Below are 27,339 nucleotides of genomic sequence, written 5' to 3'. Positions count from 1 at the left end.
CCCATCACTTCATGGCAAATAGATGGAGAAACAGTGGAAACAGTGAGAGGCTTTGTATTTTGGGGCTCCAAAATCACAGCAGATGGTGACTGTAGCCATGAAATTAAAGGATGCTTACTCCTTGGAAGAACAGCTATGACCAACCTAGACAGCATATTAAAAAGCAGAGACATTACTTTACCAACAAAGGTCCGTCTAGTCAAGGCTATGGCTTTTCCAGTGGTCATGTATGGATGTGAAAGTTGGACTATAAAGAAAGTTGAGTGCCAAAGAATTGATGCTTTTGAACTGTGGTGTTGGAGAAGACTCTTGAGAGTCCCTTGGACTGCAAAGAGATTCAACCAGTCCATCCTAAAGGAAATCAGTCCTGAATATTCATAGGAAGGACTGGTGATGAAGCTGAAACTCCAATACTCTGGCCACCTGATGCAAAGAACTGACTCTTTGGAAAAGACCCTGATGCTGGGAAAGATTGAAGGCGGGAGGAGAAGGGGATGATAGAGGATGAGATGGCTGGATGGTATCATTGACGCAATGGACATGAGTTTGAGTAAGCTGCAGGAGTTGGTGATGGACAGGGAAGCCTGGCGTGCTGCAGCCCATGGGTCAGCAAAGAGTCAGACACAACTGAATGACTGAATTGAACAGTAACCTTAGTTGTACTTACTTACCTCTTTAAGGACCCTGTATCTATAGAAGAAAAGTTATGACCAACCTAGATAGCATATTCAAAAGCAGACATTACTTTGACAACTAAGGTCCGTCTAGTCAAGGCTATGGTTTTTCCAGTGGTCATGTATGAATGTGAGAGTTGGACTGTGAAGAAAGCTGAGCGCTGAAGAATTGATGCTTTTGAACTGTGGTATTGGAGAAGACTCTTGAGAGTCCCTTGGACTGCAAGGAGATCCAACCAGTCCATTCTGAAGGAGATCAGCCCTGGGATTTCTTTGGAGGGAATGATGCTAAAGCTGAAGCTCCAGTACTTTGGCCACCTCATGCAAAGAGTTGACTCACTGGAAAAGACTCTGATGCTGGGAGGGATTGGGGGCAGGAGGAGAAGGGGATGACAGAGGATGAGGTGGCTGGATGGTATCACTGACTCGATGGACATGAGTCTGAGTGAACTCCGGGAGATGGTGATGGACAGGGAGGCCTGGCGTGCTGCGATTCACAGGGTCGCAAAGAGTCGGACACGACTGAGCGACTGAACTGAACTGAACTGAACTGATCTATATAAAGTCCCATTCTCGGGTGCTAGGGGTTAGACATTCAACATAAGAATTTTTGAGGAGGGGGAATACAGTTCAGTCCACAATATATACTTAAAACATGTATTTGCCTTAAAGTCCATTTTTTTCTTCTACTCGTAACAGAAATTAAAAGATTGTCGTGGACCCCTGAGAGTACTGTGGGCCCCAGGCACAGCCCCTCCTGGGCCCAGGCAAGTCGCTGCAGAGACAAGCTCTCGGGAGCCACGCGGGCACTAATGCTCTGGGTGTGGCCCCAGGAGAGCAGCGGGACCCATCAGGTGCAGAAGCGCTCCACGTGTGTCCCAGACAGAGGCTCCAGCCCAGCAGCACTGAGTGCTGTCCACGTCCTTCTCCAGCTCCTCCCCCAATTTCTCATGAGCCACTCCAGTCAGAAGGTCACCCCGAATACTCCCATAGGAGCTGCACTTTTCTCGGTGGCCAGGGACCTCCACGCAGCCAAGTCACGGCCATTCTTCAGCCACGCCTCACTCAAACTTTCAAGTAGCATTTAACTCGGTTGGTCTGTCCCTCCTCCTGAGGCTTCCAGAACGCCACACCCTCTCATCCCCCTCCGACATCCCAGCCACTCCTCCCCAGCTACCTTTGCTGGACACAAGCCTTGTCCCTGGGACGTCCCAGGGCCGAATCCCTGGGCATCTTCACTGCCAGCCTTCGTTCCGTTAGTGATCCAAACTAGAACTGTGGTCCTCAGTGTCTTCTTACAGATTTTGGTGTTTTTCTTTCTCATCCATCTCACCTGCTGGAATGTCAGTCCCTCGGATGGACATTTTTGTTTTGTTCACAGGTTTATTTCTCAGCCTACATTTCAGGCGCTCCAGAAGTATTTGTTGAAGGAACTGGTAAATGAACAAGCCCACAATCTGACCACCACGTCAGGTGGGGCCTGGAAGACCCCACAGTGCATTTGTCTTCTTACAGGCCTGGGGGTGTCCGGGTGGAAGGGAGCTCACTTGACGCCGAGGGGCAGACATGGCTTGTGTTGAATCTGCCTTCTGTCACACACCGTCTGGGTGATCACAGACAAGCATTCTCTACAAGCCTCTCTCTGGAGCTCACTTTCCTCATCCTGGGGTCGGGGCAGGCGGGTAAGATACGGACCTCTAAATATGGGACAGAATTCGACCAGATACTCTACACGAAGCCCAGAGCTCGGCCCCTGCATGGAGTGCACACAGCACTCCTCCAGCCCCTGGGAAGACGGGGATAATATTCTTCGTTGTATCACAGCCTCGGCCTCGTCAGTAACAACTGCAGCCCTTGGCAGCTGATGACCGAGCTCTGTGGGTACATCCCCTCACCCCACCAAAGCAGTAGAAATTCTAGAGAGAAGGCAGACAGGGCGAGCTCCATCTCCATTGTTCAAAATGCTGTGAGATTGGTTTGGTGAAACTACAAATAGATGGACTTGAACTGAAAGCTGATGGTGCCAAACCCCATGGCCTCTGAACTCAGTTTCAGCCCCAAGCGTCCACTCCCCTGCACTTCTCCTCTCGCCAGTCCGGCCCATCAGCCCGTGCTCGGCAACTCTGGAGTCTGCCCACCTCCCCAGGGAGGCGGCTCCTCTCACCTCCCAGCTGCCTTCCTCTCCTGTCTCCACAGTGCAGTCTGGGGAACCTTCTAGAACCCAACTCTGACCATAGCTCCCACTGCCTAGAATCCCACATGGCTTCTCATTGCTTGCATTAAAAGCAATGTTTTCTGTGAGGCCAGCCAGGGCTGGAGGTCTGAGCCCATACGACAGCTCCCTGTTTGTCCTGCACTGCACACCTGTTCTCCGTCAGGTTTACCTGCAGGCCTCTCCCCTGAGAGCCCCTGGCTGCTGGAGAAGTGAGGTCTGCCTGACACCCACCAGCAAGCCCGTCTGCCACCTCAGGCTCAGCGGACTCACATGCACTTATGTGTCAGCTTGTCATCTCCCTCCCCTGCCACTCCCCAGCGAGGACAGGGGCTCCATCAGGCTGTTCGCCTCCGTGTAGATTAGAGCCCGCTCAGAACGCGTGGTGAACACATGAATGGCTGAGCGCACGCCCAGGCAGGTGCGCAGCCCGCAGTTCAGGCCTTGTCAGGACTTCGAGGAGACAGGCCAAGTCCCGGGCAGGCCTGGGCAGCCCCCACCCCGCTGGCTCCCTCCCTCACCTTCAGCTCCAGCTCCGTGCTTCTCAGAGGCGGCACAGAGGCGCTCGAGCACCACGCTGTCCTGGGAGCCCTCCACCCGGACCTCCTCATCCAGGATCCAGAACAGGCCCCTGGCGTCCTCGGCACCTCCTCCGGCTGGCAGGCGCACCTGGCGGGAGACCCAGGATACACTGAGGAGCCCCCCGAGAGAGGCCAGGCCTGGGCTTCTCGTCCCACCTAGGGAGTCGGGGGTCTGTGGCCCAGGCATCATGACTCGGATGTGCTGCTCTGGATCCACGCTCCGCTCACCCCCAGACTCTCAGTGGAGAAGCCACAGGACTACCAATCTCTTGGTTACAAGGGTCTGGATCCTGCCTCTGTCTTCATCTCCTGGATGACCCTGGGCAACTTACTGCCCCTCTCTGAGGCGCATCTCTCCTTTTGCAAAATGGAGACTGACAACACAGTCCTCCAAGGTGAGGATTTAACCAGAGCGAGCCCTCTGTCCACCACACATCTCTGGCTCCACATGGGCAGCTGGTCTCTTCGTGCACAGCCTAACATGAAAGGATTAATCCCATCCCCATCACGTCCTCTTATTTTTTACAGTAAAATCTGGAGAGGAAAAAGGCACCAAGAACATCTTAGAGAAAGTGAACTTGCCTCAACCACACAAATGTGAAATTTTAAATCCAGCGCTGGCATCAGAGACCCTCCAGGCGACCCTGCATCTCCACATGTGGGAAACGGGGAGAGGCCTGGGGATCTGCAGGGCTTATCCAAGGGTCCCCAGTGAGCTAATGTGTCCGAACGTGGTGTCAAACAGTTAAAGAGGAAAAGTGATGTGTATGATAGCCAACGGTCCCAGTGTGCTCAGGGTCAAGGGCTTCCCAGGACATGAGGATTTCTATGCCAAGGTCAGCAACATCCCTGGTAAACCAGGACGGTTGCTCACTCTGACACAGGAATATCAGTCCACACCCCACTGAGAGGGGTTCAGCGAGGGGAAGGGACACGTCCAGGGTCACATGGAGAGGCCCAGGCACAAGTGGATCTGTCCTCGGGATCCTGGGTCTTCACCATGGCCTCTTGCTGGAGCTGAAATCTATAGCCAGCCCCTCCCAGCTGTTCCAGCCACTGCCCAGGAGTCCTGGGGACACCAGGATCTTTTCCTCCTCACACTGTCTGGGTGGTCCCTCAAGCTCGCCCCTCCCAAGGAGGGAGGAAGCAGGACAGGGACAGGGACCCAGCCCAAGAGGCACCAGGGAGCAGCAGAAGCAGCCGTGAAGGGCCGGCAGGGCTCACGGTCGAGAGTGCTTTGCAGGTCAAGGTGCAGCCTGCTGCGAGCTGAGAGAAGCCAGGGGACCGGGAAAAGGTGTCCAAGTGCAGGAGAAATGTGACCAGCAGGACACCTACTGGGTGTTATCCACCCTGTGGGGCTGTTTGTCCTGGATCTCACGGGTCTTCAGGACAACCCAGTGGTACTACCTGTTGTTTCCACTTGGGTGATGAGAAAGCCCAGGTTCAGAGAGAAGTGACGCGCCCAAGGTCACCAAGATCAGACTGGAGCCCGGCAAGGTCCCTGGCCTGAGCCCTTTCTTTTACAGCAGGTGGGGGGGAGTTGGGGGGTGGGGCAATGAGGGAGGGCAAATTCCAGTGCGACAGTCATGGACTGCTGAGAGAGGGCTGAGCAGAGCGGCAGATCAGGGGTCAGCACAGCGGGTTCTGGGGGCAGGGAGAGGGAGGCAAAGACTCAGGGATCCCCCAAACTAAAGTCCGTCTGCCTCCAGGGAGCTCAGGGGCCTGGATCCAGCATCACCCCCATTCTCCATCCCCAGGGGCCCCCGACTGTCCTGGTCTCTGCCGGGCACAGCATCTTCGTCTGAACACCTGACCTTTCCAGGTGACAGTGCCTGGAGGTCACCGGGTACCAGCCCTGGAGCCCCCCAGTTCCATCCACAGGCTCCAGGCATGAGTGCATTCTAAGACGCAGACTCAGACTCTCAACCCGATGGGATTGAAATGCTGGTTGTCTAGGCCACACCCTCAGACCAATCAACACAGAATCTGGGAGGGGGTCCCCAGGGTCAGTCAGTGTTTTGAACAGTCTGTGGGTCATTTGAGGTGCAAACAGAGCTGTGATCTAGTAGGTCAAAGACTCCAATCCGCCAGTATTTCGATAAAAAGCCCGAGAGGCATCTGAGAGCCTTGGTTCACAGGGCCCTGGGTTACCTGCGAGGGAGTCTGATCCACCACGGCCACCGTGGTCCCCGGGGATGACTCCGGGAGGTCAAACTGCACAGGAACACCTTCCTAGAAAGTCACACAAGTTCAGTATTAGTTCCTTCTGCGAGCTGAGGGGAAGAAGCTTCTGGAGGAGGTTTAAGAGGAGTGAGGGCTTTAGTCATCACACCTTGGCCTCTTTTTATTGTTATTTTTAATCGTGGTAGTATACACGTGGCATAAAATTTACCATTTACACTATTTATTTGGTGGCGCAGTATCTTGGTTGTGGCGTGTGGGGTCTAGTCTCGCTGCCCCTGCCCTGTGCTACGCTCAGTCGTGTCCGACTCTTTGTGACCCCGTGGACGGTAGCCCACCAGGCTCCTCTGTGCATGGTGATTCCCCAGGCAAGAATACTGGGGTAGGCTAGCATGGCCTCCTCCAGGGGATCTTCCCAAGCCAGGTCCTCCGCACTGCAGGCGGATTCTTTACCATCTGAGCCACCAGGGAAGCCCCTAGTCCCTGACGAGGGACCAAACCTGGGTCCCCGCGTTGGGAATGTGGCGCCTTAGCTTCTGGACCCCCAGGGAAGTCTGCATCTAAATCATTTTTAAGGGCACAGTTCATCGGCATAAAGCACATTGACATTGTTGTGTAACCTTCACCACCATCCAGCTCCAAAACTTTCCATCTTGCAAAACTGAAACTCGGCATCCAGTAAACACGAGCTCCCTGTTTCCCGCTCGCTGTTTCTGTCTCTATGAAGGTGACAACTCTAAGCACCTCACATGAGCAGAATCATACAGGATTTGTCCTTCTGTGACTGACTTGCTACACTCAGTATAGTGTTCTCAAGGTTCATCCAGTCACAGCCTGTGTCAGAATTTCCTTCCTTTTCATAGTTGAATGACAGCCCGTTGTATGAAAATAGCACTTATGCTTATCCATTCATTCGCTGATGGACACTTGCGTTGCTCCCACCTTTTGGCTTTTACGAGTAATGCTGTCACGAACATGGGTGTACGAATCTCTCTTTGAGACCTTGCTTGGAATCCTTTAGGGTAGATACCCAGAAGTGGAATTCTGGATCAAATGGTGGTTCTATTTTTAATTTTCTGAGAAAACACCATACTGTTTTCCACGGCAGCTGCACCACTTTTTATTCCCAGCAGTCCACATGGGTTCCAGCTCCTCTACATCTTCCCCAGCAGTTCTTACTTTTTGTTTATTTTTCAATTTAGTGGGTGTGAAACGGTATCTCAATGTGGTTTTGATTCGCATTTCCCTAAACTAGTGATGCTGAACATCCTTTCATGTGTTTATGGGCCATTTGCTTATCTGTTTTGGAGAAATAGCTATTCAATTCCTTTGCCTGTTTAAAAATCTTCTTAGTTAATTTATCTTGGGTTGTGCTGAGCCTTTGTGGCTGCATGGACTTTTCTCAGCTGCGGCACGCAGGGGCTACTCTAGTTGCGCAGGCTCCTCACTGCAGCGGCTTCTGTTGCGGAGCGTGGGCTCTAGGTTGTGTGTGTTTCAACAGGTGCGCCTGCCAGGCTCGAGAGCACAGGCTCAGCAGATGTGGTGCGCGGCCTTAGCTGCTCCAAGACACATGGGATCTTCCTAGACCAGGGATTGAACCCGTGCCTCCTGCATTGGCAGGTGGATTCTTTACCGCTGAGCCACCAGGGAAGCCCTTTGCCCATTTTAATCAGGTTCTTTGTCTTTATCCTTTTAGCCTTGGTACGAGAAGAAAGGATACAGACCAGGATCCCAAGAGCATCTTAATATTGTCCATCCTGCAGGGTTGTCAGCAATCATGGTGAGGTTATCAGGAACTGACGACTCAGTACAGACCCTTCTAATATTTACTGAGCACCCAATAAGTGCTGGGCTGAGTGCTGGAGAGAGCAAACAAACTCTGGGAAATAACAGCTGGCATACAAAAGTAATCAGAAATGTCCAGACCACGCTATGTTCAAAGATACTCATCACGGTGTTGTCTATAACAGCACAGATGTGGAAATCTCCCAGGCACACTCCGGGAGATGGTAAGGGACAGGAAGCTTGGTGTGCTGCAGTCCACGGGCAGTCATGTCTGTGAAGAGTCAGACACGACTTGGCTACTGAACAAATGTGGGAATCACCCAGAGGTCCAAAGGAGAGCTGAGATAGAATCTGACATAACCAGAGACATGCATCCTTTCTAAGATCTGTGAATGGTGGGATGAAATGTGAACAACATAATGCTACGAGGAAGAAGCGAACAACAGAATCGCATACAGGTGGGCGCGAAATCTATAGAGAAGGCCATGTATGGGGAAATGGCTGGTGGGAGATACTGACACAGGGAACAGTGGTTGCCTCTGGGGGCTGGGGTAAAGGAGATGGTATTTTCTGCTTCTGGACACTTATTCGCACTTGCCAGTTTTTAAATAAAGAACGTGTTTTACTTTGATAATAAGAAATAAAGTGAAATATTATGGGGGAAAATATGATGGATGCTACCACATGTGGAATGCCCAATACAGATTAGGTATTTTCTAGACCACTTCATCAAATGTTCAAAACAGTGTCTTTAGGAGGTGTGGTAACACCAGGGAGGAAGGAAGGAGTAGATGCCAGGGGGCATCTGGGGTGCTGGCGATACTCTCCTCTCCCCTGGGTGGTAGCTGCGTGAGTGTGCTCAGCTGGACAAATTCACCGAGGCGAGACGTACACTCTGGATTTAGGCACTTGTCTGTGTAAATGTTATAGTTCAGTTTTTTTTTTGACATAAGTAAAGGCAGGCCTGCAGGAATGAGCCTGAACAGGTTTCCTGACTCGCAGGCAGAGCCTCCTTGGAGGGCTGCTGCATATTCCCCTTTGCTGGATGCTCCCATGTTACGATCCAGAGACTGTGCAAACCCCACGATTCTCACCCACAGCCGGGCATGAAGGGTGCAGCCTAACTGCTGGAGAATGGTTCAGCTTGGGTGTGTGGGTGAAGAGGAACTGATCAGCCCAAACGAGGGTTAGCTGTGGGAGCAGGGCCTGAGGAGCCCCAAGCTCTGAACTGTAAGAGGCCATGGGAGACAGAGGGAGATGGGGGTGGAGCAGAGGCCCTGGCAGCGAGGCCTGGAGTTTGGGTTTTAATCAGTGCTGGACCAGACAGCATGAAGCTAAATCCAGGATGAGCACCAGAAGCCCCAACCCAGCCCAGCCATACCTCCCGGAATCGCTCCAGCGCCGAGACGAAGGTCCGCTGGTAGAAAAGCAGCTGCAGGCGCTCATGAGCGTAATTGTGGCACAGCTCCTCAAAGGTGGCGGCCCGGTCTTTGCCCTGGTGCCGGGGGTTCTGAAAGCCTGGAGAATCCACCACCATGATGGAAGCCATGGAGAGGTGGTGGGAGGAAAAGGATCTGCGGGGGGAACGGAGAGGGGCCCTGAGAGGACATGGAATCTTAGAGCCCTTCTGGTCCGGGACCCCTGCTCCCCCATCACAGAGATGGAGAAACCAGGGCAGCATGCTGGGCAGGTCTGCAGACCCAGCAGAACACACTACCTGTGGGCTGTGTGACTTTGGGAAAGTTACTTAACCTCTCTGAGCATGGGTTTCCCCCAATGTTAAATGGTGGGAGGGATGAATAGGAAGAGCCAGGGGCTGCAATGAAAAAAAATTAAAAAGAGCACCTGCTGGGTGCTCGTAAATAGCAGAACGGGCAAGTGTCGTCATCACCAATACACCCATTTCCCGGATTCGGGCTCCCAGAACGCCAGAGCCAACCAGGAAGCAGCCACCCGCTTCCTGCAGTTCACCGACAAATGCTTCTTCCCCTGAGCACGCACGATCCCCTGGTTTCTAGATAATGTGTCTGCGATCTCAGAGGGTAATTACTCCAGCAGGAAGAGAGGGAGCCGACTCTATGTCCACAGGGAACCCTAGCTGCGCTGTTGCTACGCACCAGCCTCATCCCTTGAACAGGATGTCGGAAGCCTAATTACGCCTCCCACTTACACGGAGGAGGCGGGGCAGCCCTTGCGCAAGCTCTGGATCCGCCGCGCTGGAACTGCTTAGGTTTCCCAGGGTTCAGAGTGGCACTCGCCATGATCGAGAACCCAGGCTGCCGGCAGTGTTGCCTGCAGATATCTGCAGTGTTTTATGGTCACAATTTAGGAAGAGTTGTTCACAGACATTTTAAAATTCATCTTTTATTGATTTCCTATTAAATTTATTTTTATTTATTTACTTTTTGGCAGTACCACGTGGCATGCAGGATCTTAGTTCTCTGAGCAAGGACTGAACTCGTGCCCTCTGCAATGGAGGCACGGATGCGGATTCTTAACCAGGGGAGTCCCTTATTGACTTCTTTAATATCTGCAGTGACCCTGGGGAACATACCGATTGAATATTTCACAGATGCACAAGGGGTCAGAGAGGTGAGCTGATTTGCCAAAGTCACACAGCCCTAAAGCCAGCACCATCCAGCTCTAAAAGCCACTCTCCAGCTCAACAGAACCCCACTCTGCTAAACTCCCCAGGCTTGGGTTCATTCATGTGCTGCAGAGAGACCACCTCTATACCAGAGGGAAGGTCGCCGTTACCTGTTGATGAGCGAGACCACAGCGGCAAAGACCTCTTGGTACAGGCCGGAGGCCATGCCCTCCACACACTCCACACCCGTCATCTTGAGCCCTGCAGTGGGGAAGAGAGGAGGGTTGGCATCCCGCGGTCAGGACCTTGCCTGGGGCCAGGGACGTCACTGCTGGCCTTAGAGAACCTTCCACCACCACACACACACATCACCCTGCTGCTGAAATTACTCACGTCCTTAGGATCAAGATCAAGTGTCTTGTCAGGTCCTCCAGGGTCCTGTGTGGCCTGACCCTACCTCGCCTCCATTGTGATCTCCTGGTCATCCCTCAAGACTCAAGCCAATGTCACCTCCTCAGGGAAGCCTGCCGTAACCACTGCCATGAACCCATTAGGCCAATTCTCAGGACTATCTTGCCTTTAAAAAAAAAAAAAATCTTTATTTTTATTTTATGGAGGTAGGTATGCCCATTTCACTGCTAAAGACACTGAGGGCCAAATGGCACTGAGTTAGGTTAAGTCTCACGGAGCTACTTGGAAAGTAAATGGTGTTTGCAGACTCCCTTATTATTATCATTGTTATTATTATTATTATTGGCTGTTACATGCAGCATGTGGGATCTTAGTTCCTTGACCAAGGATAGAACCCATGCCCCTGGTACTGCAACTAGAGTCTTAACCCACGGGACCACCAGGGACGTCCCCTTGCTTTTTTGAAAAATTTACTTTTCAAACTAAGATACGATTGACATACCAAAAAACCAGTACAATTTTAATCGTACATCCTGATAAATTTGAAGCATAAACCCAAGACATCATCACCATAGATACGTCATAAACATAATCATCACCTCTGAGGGGGAGAGAGAGGAACTTTCAACATAATATGAACAGATTTTTATATACAGAATACATTATTGCAAACTGCAGGCACTCTGTTGTACAGTGGACATATTCATCTACTGATCGCTTTATTTATCTGTCCTCTAGGGTTTTTTCATCTTGACTAAATGAAACTATGTACTCTGTGATCAAAATGTCTCATTTCCCTGTCCCAGTAACCACCATTCTACTCTGTGTCTCTGTAAGTTGGACTACTTTAGATTTCTGATATAAGTAGCATGTTCTTTAAAGGTGAAAAAGAAGGGAACCGGAGGATGTTCTGCTGAGTGAAGTGCCTGAGCCACCGGGGGACACACAGGCCCTAGTCTTAGAGCACTGACCGCTTTCTGCTTATTTTGCTAGTCTGTGTCTCCCACCCTGCCCCCTACTGAGAGCGCCCCAAGGATGGGGACTGATTCTGAGTCTGTTGGCTCCAAATTCCAATTTCTGACATATAGTACTCAGTAAATATCTATTGTTCCCTCTTTCTAGGGGGAAATTTGGCAGTTTCACAGCAGAAGCCGTAACATGTTGGACTTAATAACTTTACTCTTAGGATTTTATTGTATTGAAATATGCAGAGAAACAAAGATTTCTAGGTGCATACATTCTCCCAATTGTTCATTAAATTGGCAAAAAATCACCTTTTCAAGACAGCACGAATATCCAAAAAATAGCAAATGGGATAGATAATTTGTAGTCCAACCATATAATAGAATACTTCAAGTCAGGTCTGGAAAAATATTGAATGAGATGGAAAAGTGTCTGCATATAGTGTTAGGAGGAATAAAAAAACTTAGAAAACTATTACAATGGTGGCCTCAATTTTGTATAAACACACACAGGTCCTATTAGAACAGCCAGCCTGCTTAAGGGGCACTGAACAGAGTGGGGTAAGGAGTGGGGCTCCTATCTCAAATACTGACTCTTAGGTGTTGGTTCCAGCCACGGAACTGGAAACACAGTTTGCAAATTTGCAGGCCCTAGGGCTTGGAGAAATAGTTTTGCTTGTACATTCCAGGCTGCCCGCTGCAGCCCCAAAGCATTTCCCGTCCCTGCTTTAACTCCACCTGCAACCTCGGTCGTTGCTAGGCAACCCACAGCCTCCCAGCATCTCTCTCAAGCCTGCTGGTCCCCTGCCTGCTTAACATCTACCCTTGAGATCTCAGCCTGCGAGGTTGACTCAGCTTCACAAAGCAGTGCATGCACGTAACTGTGCTTCTGTGTGGGTGTGTTTGTGTACATATGTGCACCGTGTGCACGTGTGTGCTGTGCGTGTGACAGTGCAGATGTGTGCACACGCGCCCGTGTGCACATGCCTGTACACGGTACAAGCATGTGCCTGTGCCTGTGCACCCGTGTCAGAGAGGAGGCGTAACTATTAGGCAGACCCCAGCTTACACCAGAGCGCAGAACTGGGCGGCAGTGAAGTCCACGACATCAGCCGTCAAGCTGAAGTCCCTGGCAGGCGGAGCAGCCTGTGGCTCCAAAGGGGCCTCTAACAGACGGTGCTAAAACCACAGTTCAAAACAGTGCTTCCCGCTAAGCCCAGACTCTGCAGTCTCCGGAGAGCTCCCCTTGGAGAGTTCTCAGAGACGCCCAGGGCTCTGAGGGGTCCTCTGCCCTCACCTTCTGCAGCCGAAGCATCTGGCCGCCGAGGCTGCAGACCCGGGACTCAGCAGACGCGCTTGCGCAGGCGCAGTGTACGTGTGCTCCTGCTCGCCCCGCTCCATGTGAGTTCAAAGCACCTGCATTCCTCCGGCTGCTCGGACTCAAGCCCTAGAAGGCATCCTGGCCCCTTGCTTCTGCCCAGGGCTCACGCCAACAGCCCTAACTGTAAACTAGGCCTGAGCTGGCCCACCTCCGCCCATCTTGTCCACCCATCCCTTGCCCAGCATCCGTCACCTCACCAGGGTGAGCTGCGTCGGTTCCCACCCACTCCTTGCTCTTCATCCAGGCTGGGCTTCACGCAGAATAAACTAATCGTGCCATTTCCCTGCCTGTGCCCCTCCATGGCTTCCCTCAGTCTGAAAAGAAAACTCCATGTATAGACTATTCTGTGAGCTCTCTGACCTTATCTACTGTCCTCCCCGCCAGACCAACCACCTTGGCCTCATTTCTGTCCTGGCAGGTCAGTCTCCCACCTAGAATGGGGTCAGCAGAGACCACACCCAGTGGAGATGCCATGGTCCCTGGCACCATCCTTAGTGCCCCCTCTTGGCAGCATAGGCCCCCTCCCAGGTTTCAGCAGCCTCTGACCAGGACAGAGCACTGTGTAGGAAGGGGCCAAGTCCATTTCCAGAGAAGCAGCTTCGTTTGCACCTCAAAGGTCTACATACAGTAGACCCTCAATAAACCCTTGATGAATAGTGAAATGATGCTGGTGTGTCCCTAGAAGGTGGCTCCGCAGGGACCCAGCCCACCCAGGGAGGCCGCGGTATGGTACCTGAGCCGGCTTCCTCATCCTCCAGGCTCCGCCGGCTCGGCCCAGACGTCACCTGCGCGATGATCTGTCGCAAGTGGTGCTTGAAAGTGGCCGTGTTCAGCTCCTCGTACTCGCAGCCCAAGGCCTCTGCTGCATGGCTGGCCCACTCAAAGCGCATGAACTGCTTCCGGCCCACTGCGCAGGGGACAGAGCAGAGGAGGGCGGTGAGGTCCTGGGCGGGTGATGGGTAGGCGTCCAAGAAAACCTCGGAGAATCTCGCCACCTCCCCGCCTCTCGGCCACCTACCCTCAGCAGGAGCCTGAACAGCTGAGGCCTGGCCCCAGCTGAGGGCCTCGGGCAGGAGCCAGCTTTCCCAAGAGACACGTTTGTCCTACTGCCCTGCCGCCTGCATTGTTCACTTTTCCAAAACAATTAAAAATATCATCCTCTCTATGGGCTATCATAACGCCACTTAACATCAGCAACAAAACCTGTACAACACAGGCAATGCTTATATGGTAACGTTAAATGAAAAGGACTAGAAAAAATCATACTGTAGTATGGCATCAATTGTGTAAATCACTCTAAGCTGCTATGTAAATAAGGAAAAGGAGATATATTCAAACGCTTTCTTCAGTGGTTCTGTACTAATTTTGTAATCCAAATTTTAAAATTTAATGATTTACTAAGGCGAACTACAGTTCTACTTAAAATAATTTTCTCCCATCTCCTATCTTCCCATATCTGTGTTTCTTTCTTTGAAATAAGAATCACAGCTGCCAACAGAGACTTCTCAATCCATCAGAAAAAGATTATAAGGGTATCATTCTTCAAACAGACATCTTAAAGAATCTGCCTGGTGTAAGAAAGATTTGGAAGTTTGGGAAAAGACCTTATCTGGGGCTTTGACAACATCCACCTGGAGTGGGTTGCCATTTCTTTCTCCAGGGGATCTTCCCCACCCAGGGACTGAACCCAGGCCTCCTGCATCGCAGGCAGATTCTTTACCAGCTGAGCCACCAGGGAAGCCCAAGAGGGAGGAGTGCGGGTCGCTGCTTATCAAGGTCCTCCTACTCGCCAGGCACTCAGTGCTGGTTCTCTCAAGACGTTATTTCATTACCTCCGTTTTAGAAGTAATTCCCATTTTACATATAATAAAACTGAGATCCAGAGAGGTTACGTGGCTAGTAAAAAAGTCCTGCCACTTTAAAAAATGATCAAGAAGGTAAGAACGATGGTGGTGATTATGTGGTGAGGATGGTGGAGGGGACGCTGTGATGATGGCGAAGACGGTAACAAGAGTGGTAACAGTTGCACTCACTGACCCCATTTAGTTCAACGTGTCATCTTGGTTCAGCTCATGGCTTTTGGAGTCAGAACACCTGTCTTAGAGTTCCAGGTGTGACACAGGAAAAAATCAGTACATACAAGCCTTAACTAATCTTCACAAAAGTCCTAAAAGCAGTATCATTCCTATTTTACAGACAAGAAAACTGATTCAGAAAAGTTACCAGAAATCAGGCTAAATGGAAGAACTATTTCCCCCAAATCAATATGGACTGTAGCCTGCCAGGCTCCTCTGTCCATGGGATTCTTCAGGCAGAAATACTGGAGCAGGTAGCCATTCCATTCTCCAGGAGATCTTCCCAAACCAAGGACTGAACCCAGGTCTCCTGCATTGCAAGTGGATTCTTTACCATCTGAGCCACCAGGGAAGTCTCTTTCAATATCACCTTGAGAATATTATGACCCTAGGTAAGACTTTCTTTGATGTGGGATCACTGACCTTTTCACTTTCCCTAAGTACCTAGTGAAAGGAAATGTTATATAGCGCTATCTTAACTGAGAGCCCATTTTGTTGTAGGTGGTCACTGAGAGGATGTGGCACCCGGGTGGCCTGTGAGCTGGCCCTGGGCAACTGGAGGGGCCTCACCCTTTCCCTGCCCCTGGAATGTCCACCCAGCCCTCTCCACTCCCGCAGTGGGCACTGTTACAGGGATGCAGCCTTGAGACAGCAGGGCGTCCAGAAGGGCTCTGTGACCCAGCCCAGTGCTGGCCTCTCTATAAACTCCCAAGATTCTGGAGGGCAGGGGCGGAGACCCACCCCCCTTGCAGCGCCCAAGACAAGCCTCGGGTGTCAGTTGCTTCTGTGTTACACCCGCCACACTCCCCTCTGGAGGGGCTGCCTCTTCAGTCTCTCCCTGGCCCCACCACCGCCCGGTGTATGGGGTGGGTCTAGTCTTTGAACCAACACCGCCATCGCTTGTCACAAACAGAAGGCAGAAATAAATACAATGTGCGTACAGAGACAGCATTAGATTCTAATTAGATACAGTCACTTGGGAGCCTGAGGTCTGCTTTCTCTTTGCTAAAAATAATGGAGATTAGCAAGCATTACAGAGAGGCGTTACAGGCTACTAGCCCTGAATGAGACATCCTCTTCCTGGGATGGGGCTGAAAGTGAACTCAACAGAACACGACTGTCCAGGTGGCTGATGCCCTGCCCCTCTCCTGCCCCATTGCCTCCACTGCCACCCTCTGAAACGGTCTCCGGACCCTGCCTGCCGTGACCCATAGCCTCGCGGAGCTACAAGCGCTCACGAAGGGGCTCAGCGATGGCTCTGGCTGCGAAGAGGAGCTGGAAGTGGATGGGGCAGGCCTCTAAGTCCCGCCTGACTTAAGGGGTATATTTCCAAGTGCTCTGTGCAGCGTCCTGCTGGTGAAACCCAGGAGGTACACGTGAGCCTTGCTGGGAAAACACGTTTCTGCTTCCAGCCCCCTGAAGGCTGGCCAGGCGCCAAACCCAACCCCGTGGGTCCCTACATCTTTGTACAGAGCCGGGTGGAGGCCAGGCCTTCTCAGAGGGGGCTGACAACCCTGGGCTGGCATGCGTGGCAGGGAGAAGGCAGACTGGACGGGAACATGGGCACCAGAGCAGCTAGGGTCTGCTTACAAGAACACTGAGCCACAAAGAGAGCGACCTTCTGAGGTCTCGTGGCTGGTAACGGGCAGACGCGAGATCTGAACTCAGCGCCTCCTGACTTCAGCTTTCAGTGTGCTAACCCTGGGCCCGTGCAGAAGAGCCTTCTCTCCTACAGGGATATTGTTCTGAAACCAGAATGGAGCGAAAAATCAGGGTCAAAGGCTTAAAATTCCCCTTGAGAATCTCTTAAATTGCCCATAGCATGCAGTACTGCAGCATACTTCCTCGAGTCCGACGCAGCAAGCCTCCCCTCCAGCGGAACACCAGAGGAAGTGGGGGGCTTGCCTTCAGGGCCCATGACACACAGAAAAATACGTATCAGTAACCCCTGGCCTCACACCTGCCTGTGCGTGGCCGGATTTACATAAATACAATGTTGTCTGACAGGGCCGCCCACCCTTGAAACAGCTCTCTATGAAAGAACTACCTGCAGACACCAGTTCTGTAGTTCTGCTCAGTGAAAAACAGTCCGTGCATCTCGCCATGGCCCAGGGGATGCACAGCTGGGTGTGTCTACACGGAGCGGGAGGATGGCTGAATGACCCCGGCTCATCTCCCAGCTGTCTTGGGAGGTGTGCAGGCTGAAGGCTGTTAGGCCTGATTTATAGCAGAGGCCACCAAGACCCAGAGAGGGGAACCGCCCTGCCCTGAGTCACAGCCATAAATGGCTGAGCCAGCACCTGAGTCTAGGTCCCTGGACCCTCCGGTCATGGCATGGGGTTAGGGGCAGCTCTGGTATCCCCAGTATCTCACATTTCAGACCTGGCCTGAGCACACTTGTGAGCTGTAGGTCAAGTCCAAAAGCAACAGGGTCACACTTCAGAAGGCAGCATGGTGGGTGGACCAGAGCAGGCAGGCTGCCGCTGTGCCACCGTCTGCCCCGGGGCCTCCTGTGCCCCCTCTGCTGGGGGCCTTTGCTCGCACGGGCATTCGCTCAAGCCCAGGGTGTGGCTGGGCGTGCCACGGAACAAACATCCCCAGCCCTCAACCAGTGACTGCAAGTTTGAAAGCGTTAGTTGCTCAGTCGTGCCCGACTCTTTGCGACCCCATGGACTATAGCCCACCAGGCTCCTCTGTCCATGGGAGTCTCCAGGCAAGAACGCTGGAGTGGGTTGCCATGATCTTCCTGACCCCAGGACTGAAGGTAAGGCCTTTTGAGAGCAGTTGCTCCGGGTGGGCTGCTGTCTATGGGGTCGCACAGAGTCGACTGACGTGACTTGGTGGTAGCAGCAGCAGCAGCAGCAGTAGCCCCAGGCTGTGCTCTATGCTGACCCCCAAGCAGAGTGAAGCCCCAGCTGCCTGCAGAAGGAGCTGCAGCAGCTGCAGCAGCAGCAGCAACAGCAGCTCCAGGCTGTGCTCTGCTGACCCCAGAGGCCTCTAGCAGAGTGGAGCCCCAGCTGCCTGCAGAAGGAGCCGGTTGTGGTGAGAGGCTCTCAGGGCTTCCTTCCTTCCCCACGCCCCTCCCAGGGCTTCCTGGGATCCCCTCCCACGTGAGATTCTAGCCCGTGAACCCTTATCTCAGCAGCTGCGGGCTGGTTTGGTTTTTCCTTCAGTTGGGCTTCCATGGCGGCTCAGACGGTAAAGACTCTGCCTCCAAAGCAGCAGGTAGAGCCAGGTTCGATCCCTGGGTTGGGACGATTCCCTGGAGAAAGGAATGGCTGCTCGTTCCAGTATCCTTGGCTGGAGAATTCCATGGAGAGGAGGCTGCTGGGCTACAGTCCGTGGGGTCACAAAGAGTGGAGCTGACACATGCCTCCCTTCCAGTTTTGAGGCCGAGAAACGGCTCTCTGAAAGCGAGCCACATGCCTGGTGTGCTGCTCTTTTGGTTGTGTGCCTCTGTCTATCCCTAGAAACTGTCTACACATACGGGCTTCTGGAAACAGTGGCAGACTTTATTTTGGGGGGCTCCAAAATCACTGCAGATGGTGACTTCAGCCATGAAATTAAAAGACTCCTTGGAAGGAAAGTTATGACCAACCTAGATAGCATATTCAAAAGCAGAAACCTTACTTTGCCAACAAAGGTCCGTCTAGTCAAGGCTATGGTTTTTCCTGTGGTCATGTATGGATGTGAGAGTTGGACTGTGAAGAAGGCTGAGCGCCAAAGAATTGATGCTCTTGAACTGTGGTGTTGGAGAAGACTCTTGAGAGTCCCTTGGACTGCAAGGAGATCCAGCCAGTCCATTCTGAAGGAGATCAGCCCTGGGATTTCTTTGGAAGGAATGATGCTAAAGCTGAAACTCCAGTACTTTGGCCGCCTCATGCGAAGAGTTGACTCATTGGAAAAGACTCTGATGCTGGGAGGGATTGGGGGCAGGAGGAGAAGGGGACGACAGAGGATGAGATGGCTGGATGGCATCACGGACTCAATGGACGCGGGTCTGAGTGAACTCCAGGAGTTGGTGATGGACAGGGAGGCCTGGCGTACTGCGATTCATGGGGTCGCAAAGAGCCGGACATGACTGAGCGACTGAACTGAACTGAACTGTGCTACCAAGGGCAGGGCTGAGCGAGAAACTCCCCGGGTGACCAGAGGACTGTGGAGCAGGACAGAGCGGCCACACGGCCAGGGTCAGAGTCTCCCAAAGGGCTCCTCAGAGCAGGTGTTCCCTGGGGAGAAATGGATGCTGTGTGGTATCACTTTGCCCATTGTTTGGTAACACAAGTTTCTTAACTGCAGGACATCTCAGAGCCTTTAAGGAATATGGTATGACGCTCCAAGAAGGGGACGTTCTGCGTAGACCGATATGGCCTGGGAATGCTTTCATACCAAGATGGTCTAACATCCCATGAGACACTGGTTTAGGAAACAGTGGCTTAGCTGAAAGAGTCCTCCATTAACCAGGTGACCCTGGGCAAATCATTGTACCTGAGTCACTTGCCCAAGATCACTCTGCTGGGAAGAAGCAAGCTAGGATTTGAAGAGAAGAATGAACAAAGGGAAATGAAAGAAAGAAAAGAGATAAAAGGAAAGAGTGAGGGACAGTGATGGAGCTGCAGTCTCTGAGATGCTGAGATCCACCTGCAAAGGCAGGTTTTCCTGTTTACGCTCAATACAAAAAAAGAGGAAAAAAATGACACGACCATCTTTCCCTTGGGCATCGTCAGTTCAATTGCTATCAATTACTGTGGCCTCCGGCATTTATTGATGACCAGGTGACTTTTCCGCTGAGTCACTGGCCGTTACGTGACCTATCTATGATGCTGGTGCATCTGGCTCATATCTCCTTACGCAGAGGTTTAGTTTGGAGGTCTGTGAAGGAGGAGGCCACCTGCAGGGAAGAGAAAAGCCTGAAAGGCCATGGGTGCCCCGAGAAAAGGCAACGTTCCAGAAACAGACTGCTCGGGTTCAAATCCCACCTCCGCTGGCCACAGCCAGGTGATGTTGGGGAAACCGTGTCACCTCTTTGAGCCTCAGTTTCCTCCCCTGTGAAATGGGCATCTACCCCCAGGGTGTTCTTGTGAAGGGCCAGTGCAGTCACAGGTGCAGATCGCTAAGCGCAGGATCTGTGGGATAAATGTCAACCTTTGTAATCATGACCACACGCTGAGATTTCTGCCCAGGGATATCAGGTCAGGTTCAACTGTTGGGATTCTGGAAAATGGGGCTGTCTTAGAGGCCAGACCTTTAAGGCTCCTCCTGAGTGTTAGGTTCCTGCCTGTTCCTGCTGTCCCTAGGTGCCACGCAGCCCCAGAAACCTCGACAGATCCTAGAGAAGGTCATCTGTCCCTCTGCACAGTGAGTGAGCCCCGTAAGGCCTGGTCAACAAGCCATCAATAAATCGTTGCTGAGTTGTTCAGAATCCACCATCAACTGGAAGACAATGAGTAGACCTCTCCGGATACTCTGGTGTTCGGGGCAAAAATGGCTTGCTGGACAAGTCAGCAGCAGCAGCATCTGCTTAAACCAAGCAAATGGGCCACTCTTCTGCAAGACTGCTCAGTACCATGAGTCTGCTGCTGTGCATCAGGAGTTGATAGGAAAAAGGGAGCAAGGGTAGGGGTCTCCTGGACTAACTGATCAAGCAGCTGGTGGGGCAAGACTGGCATGGCATCTTTGGGGTGGGGGGTGGTCATGGGAAGAACCAGATATGGCAGTTTTAGACCGGGCTGCGAGATCTCGAGCCGGACATCTGAGCTTCAGTTTCTACATCCATACAGTGGGGTGGCTCCTCTCCCAGTGGGTCACTACAAAGATGAAACAAAAAACTGGATGTGACGCTGCCTGGGAGTGTCCCCAGGGCAGCTGGTCCGAGCTGAGAAGCAGAGTCACCAGGGAGACCTCAGTGGAAGGCATCCCTCATCACCCGGGGGAACTGCAGGAGCAATGGCTTGAGGGGTGGGACCAGTAGCCGGTGAGTGACTGACCAGTAGCCTGAGGCCACACAGTTTAAGCCAGGATTGAACCTGGCCCTGGCTGGCCTCAGTCCAATGCTCTTTCTATATTCTGGGGTCCCTCAGCAAGGTAGGCTGAGCAGGGGTCCCTCAACTTATCACACTGTCTCCTTTGAAGCTGGGGCCCAAAGGAAGCCCAGAAAAACAGCGGGTGTTTTCAGAGTACTTACCACATTCCTGGTGCTGTGCTAAGTGCTTAATCCCATCAGGGCAAGAACCACATGAAAAGGTGTGATTACTAATCCCCCGTGTGTTCATGACACCATGGACCATGCAGCAAAACATGGCATAGAATAGGGGGAATCTTCAAAGACAGAACTCCTTGGTCCCAAATTGGGCTCCTCCCCTTTCCAAGTTAGGACCTTCGGTAACTTCCTTTGCCTTTCTGAGCCTCCACTGACTCACCCATAAAAAGGGTGTAATTCTCCATATTGTTCAGTTGAGTCCGACTCTTTGCGACCCCATGGACCGCAGCACACCAGGCTTCCCTCTCCATCACCAGCTCCCAGATCTTGCTCAAACTCATGTCCATTGAGTTGGTGATGCCATCCAACCATTTCATCCTCTGTAGTCCCCTTCTCCTCCTGCTTTCAATCTTTCCCAGCATCAGGGTCTTTTCCAGTGAGTCACTTCTTCGCATCAGGTGGCCAAAATATTGGAGCTTCAGCTTGTAACCATATCGGGTTACAAGGATTAAATGGAATAACCATGCAAAGCACTTAAGTCATGCCTGACAGAGAGCAGACTCAGCAAATAGTGACAGGTAATAATTCCATCATCATCGTCATCATTGCTGTCAGCTGTATTGCTATGCTCTGACTCTGAAGGGTGAGACGTGCTTTTATGATGGGAGTCTTCACTGAGCCATAGCTCGCTGGAGTCTCTGATGAGCAAGGCTAAAAGAGATCCGAGAGAGTGTCTATACACCGTCATTAGGCAAGTCTTTTCCTCTCTGAGCCTCAGTTTCCTCATCTGTAAAATGGGGTAATGGTGCCTACTCCATGGAATCACTGAGATGAACAAAGCTCTTAGCATAGGACCTGCCCCTTGTAAGCACGGGATAAATGTCAGCTGCTGTTATTACTTATGGGAAACAGAGGTCATAAAGAGGGGAGGGGCTTTCGCACGGCCAACTTGAAGCCAGTCCCTTGGGGGTTCCAGCTGCCTCACACCTCCCTCCCGAATCCTGGGGCTGGGGACAGGAATGCCTTCTAGCATCAGCCACTTCTGGGGTTTGTGGCTTTTTAAAATATAATTGTTTACATCCCACAGCAGCCATTCCAGCTTAATGAATGAATTCAATATGCTCAGAAAACGCAGAATAAATCCTTGCGTGTGGCCCAGAATAGGCCGGGCTGCGGCAGCTGTCGGGCAGGGAGCCAAGCCACCAGCTGGGGCCCGTGGCAGAGAAAGGGTGGGGGCAGGACAGGGCCCAGGGGGTACCAGCCTTAGGGCCGTGGGGCTGTGCTGGGGCTGTGTGGGAAATGTCTCTTGATCCTAGAGCACCAGTGCCGGGGTCTGAGGCTAGCACCTGGCTGATGGGGACACCGAAGCCCCAGGCCTTGCTCAAGGGGTCACCACACCTCTGCTCACAAGGGCTCTTCTGTCTGATGCACCCTCCCTAATTCCCTCGCAGTTTGGGAGATTTGGTTCAGGGTCCCAGGTCCTAGGATCCCTTGGGGAGCAGACCCTGCTGAACTTTGGGTGTCTCCTGTCTAGAACTTTCTCCTGGCATCTCCAATGCACCTGTCTGGGTCTCCCTCCTTGGATCAGAGGGGAATTGTGTCCTGGAAAGTGAGGATGGTGGTGCCGAGGGTTTCCCGTCAGAGGCACAGAGAAGACAGGCGAGGAGGGGAGGGGGAGCAGTGGAGAGAGAGGAAGGGGAGAAGCGGGGGAGGGGGGAGGGGGGGCGTGGGGGGAGGGGCAAGCGTGGGGGAGGGGGGCCGGATGGGGGAGGTGGAGCGGCATGAACTCAGCAATGGCCCAGGTGTTAGGGGCCCAGACTCTTGCCTGACATCCCCCACGGCACGTGAGGGTGCCGTAGCCAGACCTGCGTGAACAAACACCCAGGGTGGGGAATCGCGCTTTGTTCGTGGAAACACCCAGCCTCAGACAGACCCCTCTGGTCCCGCAGGCCCAGGAAACCACACCTCCAGGACGCCCAGCCCCGCCCCACCTCTACAGACAAGGATGCCCACACGGTGCTGTTTACAACCCCCCAAGGCAGGAAACTGCCCAAAGGCCCATCAGCTGGAGAAGTGCCACGGACAAGCCCCCGCAGCCAGCGGAGAGAAGACGGGTGCCGTGGCGTCCCGCCAGCAGCATGGTCCACCCTGCCCAGACAGGGAGAAGCAAAGCGTGTGAAACGGGGCCACTGTGAACCTGTGTCTGAGCCAGTAACGGCGCCCACCCACCCACCAGGGCGACTGTCACAGGCACAGCTCACGCTCGATCTCAAGGGCCGGAGGAGGTGGCCTGCGGCTGGGACCACAGCAACATGGCCGGGGCCACGCACTGGATTCAGAGGGACCTCAGCCCTGGCCACGGCCACGGCCACGGGGAGGACTCAACCTGCTCCTGTTCCAACTACTGACGAGTCTATGACGACTTCCGACCAGAACGTTAAGAAAAAAAGCCAGCCTGTTGGGGCACTGGAACCAGCCTGGAGCACACGGTCACAGTGGACACATGACCCAACACGTCTGTCAAATCCCAGAGAAGGTACAACACCGAGCTGAACCTCAGGGTACACCAGGAGCTTCAGTTAATAACTGTGTGTCAGTCCTGGCTTGTCAGCGGCACAGAACATCACCTTTACACCTTAACAGTGGTTGCCTTCAAGGGCAGGAGGATCAAGGGATGGGGAGTGACCTGCTTCCGACAGTCTATGTTCTTTTGTACTGCTTCCATTTTCCACAGGAAGACAGCTTTACGGTGTTGCTTGTGCAGTTGTTTAAAAACAATTTTAAAAAAGGGGTAAAAGTCTGCACCAAGTGCTTGAATGCACACTGACTGCTTCGCACTGACAGCGGTGCTATTACTACTCCCCTTGGCCTTCTGGGGTCCTGCCTGGGCTTGAGAAGCGTCAGGCTGCCTCCTCCTATCCATGGACAGACTGCCCTGGCTGCTGCATGTCGGGGGTCCTGGTAGAAAGTGGGGGGCTGGGCCCTTGTCATTGCTGCCATCGTCTCTCCTTTCTGCGGGCCCCTCGGGGCTCCCCAAGTTACAGCCCCATCTCTTCCGGGTCTGACACCTTTATCAGGGCAGGCAGGAGTGGTGGCCTATCGGCAGCCTCCCTCCATCATCCCGTTACGGGGCCTGTCCTTGGTTTATACATGGGCCTGAGTGTGTTGTATGTCAGGCAGTGGGGTCAGTGACAAGCAGACTGGTAAATTCAGTGATTGACAGATAAGTTAAACCTCCCATCAGCCTTTAGAGCCAAAGGAAAGCAGGCAACTCAGCCGTCAGGGCAGACACCACCCGTCCTGGTTATTATAGTCTAGATTCTGAACATTACTGTCATTTTAAGGAGTCATGAGGGACAGCGGGCAGAGTGACAGCGTCTCAGACTTTCCAGGGTGGGTGTGTGTCGTCTCTTACAGCTATGGGGCCACAGGGATTGGAGAGGATTGAAGACCAGCCCAAGCCAGCGTGGCAGACTCAGGGTTTGAGGGGAGATACTGCAACAGGGAACAGATTTTCCATTAATAATAACAGCAATAATAACAAGGGTCATGCTGCTGCTGCTGCTAAGTTGCTTCAGTCTTGTGTGACTCTCTGCGACTCCATAGACGGCAGCCCACCAGGCTCCCCTGGCTCTGGGATTCTCCAGGCAAGAACACTGGAGTGGGTTGCCATTTCCTTCTCCAATGCATGAAAGTGAAAAGTGAAAGGGAAGTCGCTCATTCGTGTCCAACTCTTAGCGACCCCATGGACTACAGCCAAGCAGGCTCCTCTGTCCATGGGATTTTCCAGGCAAGAGTACTGGAGTGGGGTGCCATTGCCTTCTCATTGAGCTATACATATTCAAAACGAGTACTGTAGTCCTCCCAAGGACACGGGGAGGCGACACAATTATTATCCCCAATCTTCAGATGAGGACACTGAGCCTCAGAGGTCAAGAGGGTCACAGATGGCAAAGTAAGACACACGCGTGTCCACCTGCCCCGAGCCCACGTCGGGAGCCTCGATTCCTAGCTCCTCTGTCTCGCTTTCCCTTCATGGATGACCTTGCAGATGAAGGGAGACTGCAGGCTGGGACGGACCTGAGAAGCTGCTCTGAGTGGCGAGGTGGAGGTCCCAGGACGGGCCAAGGGAGGACTGGGCCAGGTGGGCGGCCTTACAGAGGACGGGGACCCTGGCTGTGGAGGCAGACAGGTGCTGATTCCAACCGTGGCTGCACCAGGTGATGCTGTTTGACCTTGGCGGTCTCACATAACCTCTCTGAGCCTCAGTAGCCTGCACTGCCAAGTGGGAATTCCCTCCCTACCTGCCAGGCTTGCTGGCCTTTGAAGCTGTGACACAGAGCATGGCGGTAGTGACCCTGTGTGACCGACTGAGAAGAGGGGAAATAGTTTTCACGCTGCTCTCTGGAAGCTTCCGTGGAGCCACCAGGCCACGAGGAGGCCCAAAGAGGCCCCCGGGAGAGCCCTGAGTTCTGAGAAGCAGAGAGAGAGAGGCGCCTGGCCTCCCGGCCACTCCGCCCCCACTGTTTCTGCGTCACCACCTCTGACCCCAGCCCAGCCAAGCCCTCCTAACTGCAGACTCCTAGGAGCTTGGGGCGATGGTAAGATGAGACTTGAAGCCGTGGGGCTTGCGGCTGACTTTTTCCGCAGCACGGTCGCCGGCCCAGTCACAGAGTTGACGTGTGCTAGAACCCTCCCGTCCCCGAGCCCCAGTCTGCGTCACTCCTGACCACTCTGACCACTACCCCCACAGTCCTTGGCCCCCAGAACCTTCATCAAAGCTGTGGAAAGAGCACTGGACTGAGAGTCCAGAACTGGACTCTGGCTCTGAAGCTGCTGTTCACTAGCACCGAGAGGTCACCATGTGCCCTAAAGCAAGGAGCCGCATCCCCTGAAGGCTTGAGTTCTCCACCCGACTCCGGCCCACTGCAGGGGCAGGCAGGCACTGCCGCAGTGGAGACCACTGATAACAAAGCGCTCTGCAAAGACAAGTGCTGGGGCTGGTGGCACATCCCACGTGCCAGGTGGGATGCAGTCTTGTGACCAGTGATGTAGAAGGTGGGTGGGGTTTTACCATTTTACAGGCACAGGTCAAATCACACAGGCCAATTCCACCCCCGCAGGGCCCAGGGTGTCCCTCCTTCCCACCCGCCTCCTTGTCAAGTGGGCTCCAGAGAACATCCGTTCGCTGCCATTCAACACACATGGGGGCTGGCTGATTGCTCCATGGGCCACATTTTGCCAAAGGAAAGAAACTCGAGGTTGGATAAATGGTTCCCTGGTGGCTCCTGAGGGATGGCCCAGGCCATGAGTCTTGGTTAACAGCAAACCGTCCCTGTGTCAAATCACCCGGGGTTTTCCGCCTGCCATGCAGAGGCAGCCCCCAGGGCCCCTCCCGCTGCCTTCCCAAGGGCTCCATCAGGGACCGTGAGCCTAGGAGACAGAGGCGGTGGCAGCAGCGCAGAAAGACGGAGGGATGCGGCCTCTTGACAACTGACTGGCTAAGCTGGGAGCCACCTGGCCTGTCCGTGGGAGGAGGCCCAGAGCCCCAGCATTTCTAGCACCTTGGCCGTGGGTGAGACCCTAGACAGCTCTCCGCCGCCCTCTCTCCCTCTTGAGGAGGTTGTACAGGTGAGCCCTGGAACTTGGCCAAGGTCACACACAGCTAAATAGAGGCTGAGCTGAGATCTGAGCCCAGGACCAGCTGACTTTGACCGCCTGGGTCCCTGCGCCGCCACATTCTGGTGAGAGATGTTCTCTCTGACGCTGCCCAGGGCACTGCTGGTGATGGTGACCCAGAGTCTCATGGCAGCCAGCCTCCTTAGGTCAAGAACACCACGTCATAGGGGCTGAGGGGACTGAGGAGGCAGTAGGGGAGGGCCACAGTGGCAGCACCCTGCAGGCACTCAGGGGTCAGGGGAGGTTTAAAGGGACTCCCCCAAAACGAGGAGTGTCAGACGAGCCCCCAGCAGTGTGCTGGGACTGGCTCCCCGGGGAGAAGCCAAACTGGGCAGGAACCATGAGTATGCAAGGACCACGTGGCTACCTGAGGGCCTGGGCCCCCATGCAGGGGACCAACCCACCCACACATGCTCAGTGGCCTCTTACGGGACCACTGGGCCTGGGAGCTGCTGGACAGGGCTTGTGGCTGGCACCTGTCATGAATGTGCCTTTGGTCTTTGCAGTTCCAGGCACACCGCTCCTAAAACCCTTGGAATCTCTGAAATGGTGATGGTGTCTTTTGTCTGTTAAGGAGACGACCAGTGGCTGGGGGACCCTAGACGGTGTCAG

At 53.3% G+C, this 27,339-nt stretch overlaps 1 protein-coding gene across 4 annotated transcripts in view; it reads right to left on the bottom strand.

The window, feature by feature from the left end:
• Nucleotides 1–27,339, bottom strand: part of MYO18B (myosin XVIIIB) — a 236,811-nt gene that overhangs the window by 162,430 nt on the left and 47,042 nt on the right. For all 4 annotated transcript variants that reach the window (XM_040250980.1, XM_040250978.1, XM_040250981.1 and 1 more), the window contains exons 13-17: nt 13,508–13,681; nt 10,191–10,281; nt 8,815–9,007; nt 5,619–5,699; nt 3,408–3,555 (exon numbers count right to left, since the gene is read on the bottom strand). In XM_040250980.1, coding sequence (XP_040106914.1) covers nt 3,408–3,555; nt 5,619–5,699; nt 8,815–9,007; nt 10,191–10,281; nt 13,508–13,681 — 687 coding nt within the window. The remainder of the gene's footprint in view (nt 1–3,407; nt 3,556–5,618; nt 5,700–8,814; nt 9,008–10,190; nt 10,282–13,507; nt 13,682–27,339) is intronic.

This window comes from Oryx dammah, unplaced genomic scaffold (genome assembly GCF_014754425.2).
Source record: "Oryx dammah isolate SB20612 unplaced genomic scaffold, SCBI_Odam_1.1 HiC_scaffold_12, whole genome shotgun sequence".
In the NCBI taxonomy this organism is placed as follows: domain Eukaryota; kingdom Metazoa; phylum Chordata; class Mammalia; order Artiodactyla; family Bovidae; genus Oryx; species Oryx dammah.
The sequence above is the reverse complement of the archived record's forward strand: the minus strand, read 5'-3'. Positions and strand labels throughout refer to the sequence as shown.